At 38.7% G+C, this 11,152-nt stretch overlaps 1 protein-coding gene across 5 annotated transcripts in view; it reads right to left on the reverse strand.

Moving 5' to 3' along the window:
- LOC124165548 (innexin shaking-B-like) overlaps positions 1-6,350 on the reverse strand; it is a 93,576-nt gene extending 87,226 nt beyond the window's left edge. For 2 of the 5 annotated variants that reach the window (XM_046542996.1, XM_046543001.1), the window contains exon 1: positions 5,597-6,350. In XM_046542996.1, the coding sequence (XP_046398952.1) occupies positions 5,597-5,638 (42 nt within the window). In that variant the 5' untranslated portion in view covers positions 5,639-6,350. Of the gene's footprint in view, positions 1-1,592; positions 1,758-3,532 lie in introns of those variants that run through there. The other 3 variants (XM_046542998.1, XM_046542999.1, XM_046543000.1) reach the window with 2 other exon arrangements.
- Positions 6,351-11,152: the final 4,802 nt, after the last annotated feature.

Raw genomic sequence — 11,152 nt, forward strand, 5'->3', positions numbered from 1 at the left:
GAAAATTGGTCGTATGGTTTTTTAATAGTTAGTCCATCATTCATAAAAACTAGTGATCAATCAACAAGATATCTTGAGAACAGAATTCTTTTAACTTCCCCAAATAAGTCAGACTATTTCGTTTCTTGTTACTTACGGTATTTCAATTCTACTTTATCTCCAGATGCCATTGGAAAAATTTATTTTGGAAATAATTCACTTATTTATCACCTTGCTTGATATCGTTACGTTTCCACGAAATGTTTTGTGGCCTATAACGTCTCTTTAAGATGCCAAAATCTATGAATATCGCCAGTAAACTTCGATTTTATCGATTCATCGCTTCTTTGGTAGCTGAAGTGTGATGAATTGAATTTAGCAACGGGATTTTTCTAAAACATCCTTCACTAAATTAAAATTTTATTACCTTTCGATTCTTGGCTGCACATTATGCACTTGAAAATGTTTTTGTAACAATAAAACGCGTCGTGCTCAAATAAATTCAGTGAAATTATTGCAATGTTTCATTTAACTAAAAGTGACATTTGATTGTGTTTTAGACCCCGAATTACAGAAATAACACTGTCTATACTCTGTGCTGTGCTATAATTTGGTGCTTTTTCATTTTCCCGTTATTTAAAACGTGAATTCTCTTTACGGTGGTATTGAAAGTAATTCAACTATTTTCTTTCAAGGTACACAATCAAAATTTTTAGATTCATAGGTCAGGATCGTTCTCTCAGGCAAAATTTGTCATTAAAAAAGAAGACTTCACTTAAATCACTGTCTGAAGAAATTAATGTATCCTATAGTTAAAAAAATAATTTTCGGCCCCTCTCATGAGCATTAAAGAAGCATTACAGGAAATATATCAAACGTAGTAAGCGTTTGACGTTAATAATGAAAGTAAGAAAATTTAAAATTGCAGAGAGAAACGTTTGATGTTTCATTCTCCTAATATACCGCAGAACTTTGTTCACTGTATAACTTTCTTATAATAATGCAAAGAGATATTTCTAGTATACGGGAGGATATCAAAGCAACATGAAATCTATTGGAGGGAGAAGTTGTTGTCAGTGTTAATTTGAATGCAAGTAATGTATGCTTAAGATATGTACATAACGTCAGGCAGTTGAAGAGTCACATTAAAGAAAAATCTCGATATTTATCGGTAAATTGAAAAAGAAATTTCATTAGTTTTTGGTTTATGAATATCTAATTGTGAAAACGTTGATTATTAAAATTTAAAAAACGGAACAGTAGACGCTACGACTATTTCCTCGTCGTAAAATAATGCGTTCATTTTGATTTAAGATACAGAATCTCTAGTCCAGAATGAATTTTACGTTATTGAGAGCTGTAGTGTGAATTTTCTGAGAAAACTTTATTTATTATCTGGAAATATTCCCCTTACGTTCCTAAAACACAAAAACTCCGAGTAGAATTGAAGGAAAAGTAAAGTCTTTGACATTATATTTACATTTTATATCGTTTGTCAAGCTTGGTGAACAATAATAACATATAATTGACTTTGAAAAAACTAAAATCTTATCGCCAAGTGACCAGAAATTGACGTACAATAACCCAAAATGGGAAAAGTGGGAACTACATACCGCTTTTCGAAGACAGTCCTCTAGATCTCGATGGCGAAAATAATTTTTTAATGGGTATGATGTAGTATGTAGTTTTCGAATAAATTTTTCGGAACTGAGACATCACTACTGAAGGAACCACCGAGTGAAATATCCGCTGAAGTTCTCGCCTGGATGTGTCTGAACGTGAACAGTCTCAGGAAGTCTAAATTATCATCCCTTGTCGCATGCTTTATATACCGGGAGTGCAGGCAAATATAGGGAGTGGGGGAGTAAGGGTATTGGTAGATGGGTAACGGTCCGAAAATGACCCCAACCCCTTTCCTCCCCTCCCTTCAAATATAAAAAAAGAAATACCCCAGGGCGTGGTGTTGTGCATCTCAGGAGCTTTGTACTTCGAAATTTTTCTTTAGTGATTTCTTTTCGAAACTAATACAAAAAAACTGCGTCCGCCAAGCAGTAGGATTATCACAACTTCTAAGGGGATTAGGTGGGTGACTTCCACAGATTCGAGGTCAATTAAATGACCTGTAATAGCGGCGGAAGGGTTAATACGAGGCAAGCCATTTTTGAAGATAATCTCTAAGACTAGATAATCTCTTACTTAGGAGAAAAATTTCTTAGCAGTATGATGGTCATGAGGCATAGAATGCTTAATAATTCTATTTATCTACATTTCTATTTGTTTCCCTGGACTGTTGAGGCCTTGATCTTATAGAATTCGATTTAAAGTTAGGAAAAATAATAAACATCTACAACCTAACATTTAACCGTCAGCTAGTAGTATCATTTTCGATATTCACTGTTTCTTTTTTTCATTTGCATGGCATTTTCAGTCTTGAAAGCAGCCAACGATTAAAAGTCAAGTCATATAAAGAAAATTCGTTTTTTTCCTGATTTTCTATTTCTTCACACATCTCTGCAAGCAAATTTCGGAAAACGGCAAAAAATAGCCAATTTTAAACACTTAATTCTTTATCTTTGTTATCACTACCTAAATTTTTCAATCCAATCAAAAATTTGACGACCTGCGATTACGGTATGTACACACTCTTTTGCAATCCGTGAAGGGAAAACACGTCCATGAAATTTCACATTAGTCCATAAAGGACATTCTTGAGATGCTATGGCCATGCGATGTTCACTTTGGAAAAGAAAATAAGAAATAGAATCCCCCCGAAAATAAGAAAGCCCCTGAACTTCATGTGTGGAATACACGATATGGATAAATTTATGTATTCCATTGGTGGAAATTTTCTCCGTAAAATGAACTACAGCGTATGCCTATCATCATTTTATAAATGTAGTTATTAGCATCACACCAAAGAAAATAGTAGTAAGCGAAAACATTTTCAAATACTAGATTAATAAGGAAGTCTACCCTGCGACGAATACAGCCTAGAAATTTTTTAATAATTCCATTTCATTTCTGTTTCATTTTTTGCACCTTCAGTTTCCATCATTCGCTGTGTAGATTGAATAAACCTCTCAATCATTCCTGAAATCAGATTGAATTCTTAATTTTAAACAATTTCGCAACATAAACGTCAGCGAATATCTTCTGCTCTTCAGAAACTTCGCCTTATCTCTCAATCTTACTTTTCTCAAGTTGAGTCGAGAACAACTCGAGAAAAGTAAGATTTTTATTCTCTTTTTCGGCTACTTTTTTTACTTTTACTAGGGGTTTGGAATATATTTTTCGCACACGATGTGAAAAATCTTCTTCCCTACAATATTCATTGGAAAAATATCGGTCCAAATAAGATCGGAATGATACTTTCGCGTGCTTTCGCTTGTATCGAGAGGTAGTTCAGGAATTATAATTCTGGTTAATCATGTGTCGTTCACTCTTGCTTCAAGCTAAAATCGTAAACTTTTCCCTGGTTTGTTTCCAATGTATCTTCCCATAAACATCCTATCTCATCATATGAATCCTTTACGCCGTATTCTGATGTACTCACCTTTATTAGGTTTTTTAGTCCCCTAAAGATGTCCAGCATGGTTGTGCGTCTAATTGTTTTTGGCGTCCACGCGAATGTCCAAGGGCACAAGTCTTTGAATGGTTCGATGTGGCACACCTGTTGCGCAGTATCACCCGAAGATGGAATATTTTCATCATTTATTCCGAAACTGCGTCCAGGCCACCGTGTCGAATCACTTCTCTTATCCACTGCCGCTATTTTATCCGCACAAGATCTTGAACCAACCGCCGAAAATTACTCGAGTAGGATTCCTTTCCTCATCAGTATAACATATCCACTTTGCGGAGCACTATATTCGGATTCCATTGTCTCGCCACATGCGTTCACTTTCCTATTCATCTTTCTTTGTCCTTCTTACTTGATCTAAACATAGACAATAGACCAACTGAGACATGCCGAGGAGCTCAAATATGTCGTTTCTTCGTCTATCAACTAAATAATTGTAATTAAACAGCATTAAACTCAAGGATCAATAACATGCGGGTAGAAAAATTGGCATCGTGTAGTTAGCTATTGAATATTAACGTCGAAATTGAAAATATTATCAAATCAAGTCAAAATATCACAAAATTTACGGGCAGTTAACAAAGTTTTCGGAAAACATTTGGTGAATTTCGTTGATTACTTTTTTAAAAAAATTCAGAGATCAATTTTCAAAATCAACTTGGCTCTGTGAAAAAAATCGATGAAAAAATATTACATTTCTGTTAAATCAAACATGATCAAAAGAAGGAAAATGTCAATATTTTCGTTATGTTGCATTGTTACCTGGCGTTCACGAAATATTTAGTTGGAACGTCTATGGAGATCAATTGATTGAAATATTATCCCTCGAATGAAATAGTAAAGAGTGCGAATAAAAATTGAATGGTGTCAAAACGAGCCGTTTCACCGAAACATTTAGATTTCCAAATCAGACGTGATTTATAGAGAGCGCTTGCGCAGACCCTTGCTTAGAGTATTGGAGGCAGCGTGAAGTTCGAAATATCCTCTGTTCTGGGGTTGAGCTTTCATGAAATCCACCTCTTAATGTGGCTTACGATGCTATTTTCCGCTTAGTCTGAGCTGGGAAGATCGGAACTGGATAAACAAGCCCCGCTAGTCGGCTACTGAGCTATACCCGTAGCCCGTGAGCTCACAGCGAGACTATCGGGAACACAAGAAGGCGCTAGCAGGAATATCTTGACTTTCCCTGAAACCTGAGGTTGTTCTTATCCTAAATGAACGTAGAACTAGAAACTCTTATTGTGAAAAGTTTGGATTTTCTGAATGAATAGATGAAGGAGGTGAAGAAGCCATGCGTAGTGATGACACCACTACCCTCAGCATTACAAGTCATTACCTGATTACGCGCACGAGTTACTGTCATCTGAAAAGTGATTTTAATGGTCTCATTACAAAACAAAAAGTTGAAAGCTTTATGGGAAAGAAACTTGTGCTAACCACGCTAACATTTAATCCACTCCCAAACACCATGCATAAGTATCACAAATTTCCTTTAATTTTTATTTTCACAATGAAATCGCCTGTTTTTCTCTTATCTTGTTAGTATACAGTATTTTCATGCGTTTGGCAGTATCGAATATTGTCAAAGTCACTGAATAAATGAACTATGCTCGAATTTTTTTATCTATTGCATCACTTCTCTGAGTATTCAGTCTCCTTTTTCACTATTTTTTATTTCAATCGAACGTCGATGAGCGATTCGTCACAGCCGTAAAGAAGGCAGTGTAAGTGGTAAATGCAGGGTGAATAAAGAGAAAAATTACGAGGAGTATATTTTTTTTAAGTAGTGAGTAGTTTGAGAATCAGAAGTGAAGATTAGCTACTAATTTAAAAAAGAACGTGAGATTTAAGATACTTTTTTTTCTCATTCGACGAACACACACACCAGAAGACAAGAAAAGAGGTCACTCCCTTCCACCCAACCAAACCGATCACAGCGTTTCTTTTTTTATTATTAATTTTTTTTTGAGGGGATGTTATCAAACTATCCACAAATCACTTTGCTCTTTCGAGATCCGTCACTTCTCTCTTCTTTACCTTCGCGTTAACTTCAGCTGGGATGCTCTTAAGCGCCAACATCGCGATCTTCCCGCTTCACTCCCTAGACTCTCCATCCAGAAAATAGGGCACAACAGGGTCGAGTCCTCTAAGAATCTTTCCCCCCGGACAAGGGAGCCGCGTAATGGAAGGGAGTTTTTGGAGTTGAACCCAGTACGGTGGAAACACTCCAGCGAGGTTCTCTGACGCGAATTCACCGCGGAGTTGGCCCCATGTTCGCCGCGGAGCGATGGCAGAGATGCCCGCCACACGGAACTTTAAAATATCGCCTGGATCTTCGAAATCGGGCACCAGACTCGCTGCTCCGAGCTGCACCACTGTCTAATGCATAACACGCAGCATCCTCTCCCCAGACTGATTTCTCCTCCGCTCCGGCGTGATAGGTTATTTTTTTCTCAAAGTTTAATGCTTCCGCCTATTGTGTTTACGTTTTCTCCGCGTGGTCCTGGGATGCCGTGCGTGAGGAACTGTAGGATGGGTCTTCGGATGCGTCGAGGCTTCTGCTTTTTTAAAAGGGAACAGGTTCGACGTTCACGCGGGAGAACTTATTATCCGGGGAAAACTGACTCGTTTTTTTCCGTTTCGAAAGCGTGCCCGAGACTTGGATAAGTTGGAATCCACTCGCGCGCCGTGGGTTCCGCGAGGCGAGGACTGTCTGGTTCGGTGTTATAAGGATGCTCTATATCCGTCTCGGCCGAGTCCGGAGCGAACAGCAGGTCGGATTGGTCGGCGTGAATTTTGCCCAATGGGGAAGGAGAGAAGTGGTGGAGGGTGTTATATATACATACGCTCGTGTCGGGCGCGCGGTGTGTCTGCCTGCTTTCCTTCGGATTCGAAGATTCTTTTGTTTTCCGTCCGCCTCTACGGTCAATTAGGGCCAGATGATGCAGACGGGAAAGTGATGGCGGAGCACATCTGCATGGCACCCGACAATCCACCGCTGGAGTGTTTGGCAGGGGGTCAATCTGCCCAAGCAGGTGCGCTTCGTGTGAAGCTGTTTAACATGTTACTGTAATTGTGCGGGGATGTGTTTTACTCAGCACACTTTATGCTATTCAAGCTATACTTTATTGCTCTAATTACTTCTTTCTCCTCCAAACTACGATTCCGTTGTAAGAATTGAAATAAATACATGGTTGAAAGACTATTACATTAAAACGTAATTTCACTTCTCCAAAATTATTTTAGTAGCAAGCGTAGCTATTATAGTAAATTTATTTAGTGAATGATATTTTTAATCGTTATTAGTCAGCAAGCCTATGATTGGTTTTACGAAGTTTTCCATTACTCTCTTCTATCAGTTAGCTTGTTCATAGCAACGTATTTCTTCTATTTTACATCCTTTATAACCTGTCCTATGTAACTATTTCGAGACCGTTCCTTGCCGAAAATCGAAAACAGAACAAATGTGCTGAATGACACTTTCGAAGTTGCGTTTTCCATGGAAATTTGGTTTTCTCACCGTGAGGAATGCGATCTTCGTAAGGAAGTTTTCGAATCTGACGTAAATCTGTTTTCGCCCCCTTGTTTACACATGGGCCGATTCTGCTACCTCACAACCAACCTGCCTATCACAAGGAATCCACCCTTCGAAATGAAGAGGAATAATCCAATTTTCAACCTCGATTGAACATTCGATGAATCGCACGAGCGGACTTTTCAATCTGTGTGTCACATCAAGGATGTCTTTGAGGTATTGAGTAGATGCGAGCGAGAAAAACTAGCGATTCCCTTACTTTTCGCATTCCCTATATACAGTGGAACTTGGTTATAACAGCATCGGCTGTAACGTCAACTCGGGTTTAACGTCGCATTTTATACACACCAGCCAAAATTGAACATTTTATGTTGCACGAAAATCCGTTTATATCGTCAACAAATACTGCGACGCTCGGGTATAGCGTCAAAAATTTTGCGATTCTTAGGTTGCAACAGTGGTAGTGGTAGTGTATTATGTCCCAAAGTTCACAGAAACCATATGTAGAAACATCAAAAGCAAAAACAGGTCACAAGCTGGACGTTGAGCTGGTGACGGGATGCAACTCTCTTGTTTAATTGGTGTCTGGAGGGAGCGGGGGCTGTCCCGCATACCTGGGTCTTATCCCTAAGCAGTGTTGTATATAGCAGAACATTTGCGTTTTTACTTTGTCCTTTCACTCAGATTTAAGGCTTCTTTATTTATATCGTCACTCGGATATAACGTTAAAAATCTTCTGGTCTCTTTGATGACGTTATAACCAAGTTCCACTGTATTTACATTGTGCCATATTTTAAGAATAACTCATGTTTATCTATATATTTATACAAATGTGTGAGTATAAATGTGTGTTATGCATTGTGTAAAAATGGATTTTGAGGGCTTTTTCAAAAAAAAGTTTTTTTTCTTAGTATTTTATGTTTTGTACTTTGATTTTTTGGATATTTTTGTGTGTGATGAAACCTATCGACCAAGCTGGCACTTCGTATCTTATATTTTTGTCTTTATATATTTTCGGATTTATATTACCACCCGACTTTATGCTCGACTTTTAACCATTTTTGCTATAATAATAATATAAAAGGGGATGTCTGTTGAATGAAAACTTTTGGGCTATGTCGCCGTGTCAATTTTTTATGGGTGGCCCCATCGTTTCCCGACCGATGCAGGTCACTCGAGAAACAACCCAAAAATTGATGAGGCGGAATAGGCAAAAAGTTTTTATTCGACATGACGAGTACCCGCGAAAATCCTATATAATAATATTTATTCTACTTATTGATGAATTGCAAAATAATTTAATAGTCGATTTAAGCCATTTATTCAAATTTCAATTCGGAGAAAACAGCAGCCTTCCTCTATTTCTTCCAAAAAAACAAATCCAAATTCGTGCGTAGGTTTCCGCGGCGTTGTTCACGATGACTGCTAATTTCCGGGTTCTCCTGCCGCGTCTGTCGTTTATGGTTGACTACAGTTCCGGATACCTCTTCATATGTGAAGAACTCAGCCCATTTCGTGAATATGATAAAAGGCATTACCATCGAGAGAGAAGACATCATGGTGAGCTTCGACGTAGTGTCGCTGTTTACGAACGTGCCCATTGAAGAATCAGTGGAAATTGTGAAAAAGCTGACAAGCTCAGGAATTCCCAAGGACTTGCCCAAGCTTGTGGAGCACTGCCTGAGGAACAACTTATTCCTATGGAATGACATTGAAACAATCGCTTAGTCACGAGTCAACGAGAATTCAACAATAGTACAACATCTCTAAACTACAAAATCATACTTTAACAGATTATTGGGGAGATTAGCGATTGTGATGGCCCTCGTTTATTGCAACTATTTTTATCAAGATATGGCGTAGGAACATAATATATTAAAAATTTTAATAATTTTTGTTGAAATTATTGACGTCTAGATAGTGGTAACGTTATTTTAATATCAAACACAAATACAATGAGAACTTCTTCCTCACACGAAACAGAATTGACTTCAACTGAGCACATGGTGTGAATCGCACAGCATGCTACAACCAACCATCGATATATCGATAGTGTCTAAGCAGACTATCGAATGTAGTTAATTTGCTTTTCAATACTTCCTCTCAAACTAACTACACACAAGTTAAATTTATTGCATCAACTAGACCCAGCATTTCACACAAAGTCTTAAATCGTGGCCCTGCCAATGGCTTAGTGAGAATGTCAGCCACTTGTTTCAAACCCTCGACATGTCCAATGTTCAATGTTCCATCACTGCACTTTTCCCGTACAAAATGGTATTTAACATCTATATGTTTCGATCTCTTATGAAACTCTGGGTTATTTGCAAGTTTTACAGCGCTCATATTATCAACTAGTAACTTTGGTGAGTCTTTTAAACATGTCACTTCAGAAAATAATCTTTTCAACCATACCAGTTCTTTAGCTGCTTCACTTGCTGCCACATACTCAGCTTCAGTGGTGGATAATACAACACTTCTTTGCTTTTGACTAAACCAAGAAATGGCACCCCCTGAGTACATACAAACCACCCCAGTCCGTGAATGTCTAGTTTTTATATCACCAGCATAGTCTGCATCACTGAATCCATGCAACACTTGCTCTGGGGAATCAACTTTATACAACAATCCATAGTCAGCTGTGCCACGCAAATACCTGAATAATCTTTTCACATTTTTTCAGTCTTTGTTTGAGGGGCTCTCAAGGGATTGGGAGACAATACTCACGGCATAGGCTATATCAGGGCGTGTAGCCACCATTAGGAACATAAGGCTCCCTACAGCCTCACGATATGGTATACTGGCATCCAAGGGTTGATCCTCAGTGCCATTGTCACCACCAGAGGCACCAGGTTCGGCGGGTGTCGAGACAGCATTTGCATCAGCAAACCGGAACCGCTCCAGAACCTTCTTCGTGTATGAACCTTGGCTCACAAAAATTGAACCATTGCTTAGCTGCTGAATTCCCATCCCAAGGAAAGAACTAAGAGGGCCCATAGTGATTTTAAACTCCATCTTTAGATGCTCTAAAAACTCACTCATTTCCCCTTCATCTGTTCCAGCAATCAGCCCATCATCCACATAGATTACAATTAACAGTTTTTTGTCCATCCTATTCCTCACAAATAGGCAATGGTCAGCAGAGCTCCTCTTCATCCCCTGTTTTGCTAAAAATGCAACCAGTCTTTTATTCCAGCAGCGAGGCGCCTGTTTCAGTCCATATATGCTTCGATTTAAGCGACAAACTCGGTTTGTACCATCCTCATACCCCTGAGGTTGCTGCATGTACACTTCTTCTTTAAGTTTTCCATAAAGAAAAGCTGTTTTCACATCAAATTGTTGAAGCTTCAATCTTTCCTCAGCAGCCACACTAAGAACCGATCGTACAGTCTCGAATCTTGCCACTGGACTAAAAGTTTCTTCGTAGTCAATACCTAGGCGTTGAGTACAACCTTTCGCTACCAAACGTGCTTTGTAGCACTGGACTGCCCCATTGGCTGAATGTGTTTTCACACGAAAAACCCACCGATTATTTATGACCTTTTTTCCATTTGGTAAATCAACTAGAGTCCACACTTCATTCTCTTTCAAGGAGTTCATCTCATCTTCCATGGCACTCTTCCACAAGTCTCCATCTTTTGAATTTATCGCTTCACTAAAAGATGATGGAGATGTTGACTCTGCTGCCATGACATAGTCCTTCAGATATGCAGGCTGCTTTACTTGCCTTTTGGGACGCAGCTGGGGCATCTCTTCATCTTCAGATGGTTCTTCCTCTACTTCTGAGTCGTCCACGGATTCAAGATCTCCTACCTCCTGATTATTGTGTGGTTCAGTATTATTCTCATCCACATTTCTCTTCTCAGGATGATTACTGATTCTAAACTCTGACTTATTGGGCAAAACTTCTATTGGTTTAAACAAAACATCTCGGCTCATTATTACTCTTTTTGAGTTTGGCAGCCAGCACCTATATCCATCCCTTTCATCGCAGTATCCTACAAATCTGGCATATGTTGATTTCTTGTCCCACTTCCTCCGGCGTTGCTTAGGAACAT

The sequence above is a fragment of the Ischnura elegans genome, chromosome 9 (genome assembly GCF_921293095.1).
Source record: "Ischnura elegans chromosome 9, ioIscEleg1.1, whole genome shotgun sequence".
NCBI classification, from domain to species: Eukaryota; Metazoa; Arthropoda; class Insecta; order Odonata; family Coenagrionidae; genus Ischnura; species Ischnura elegans.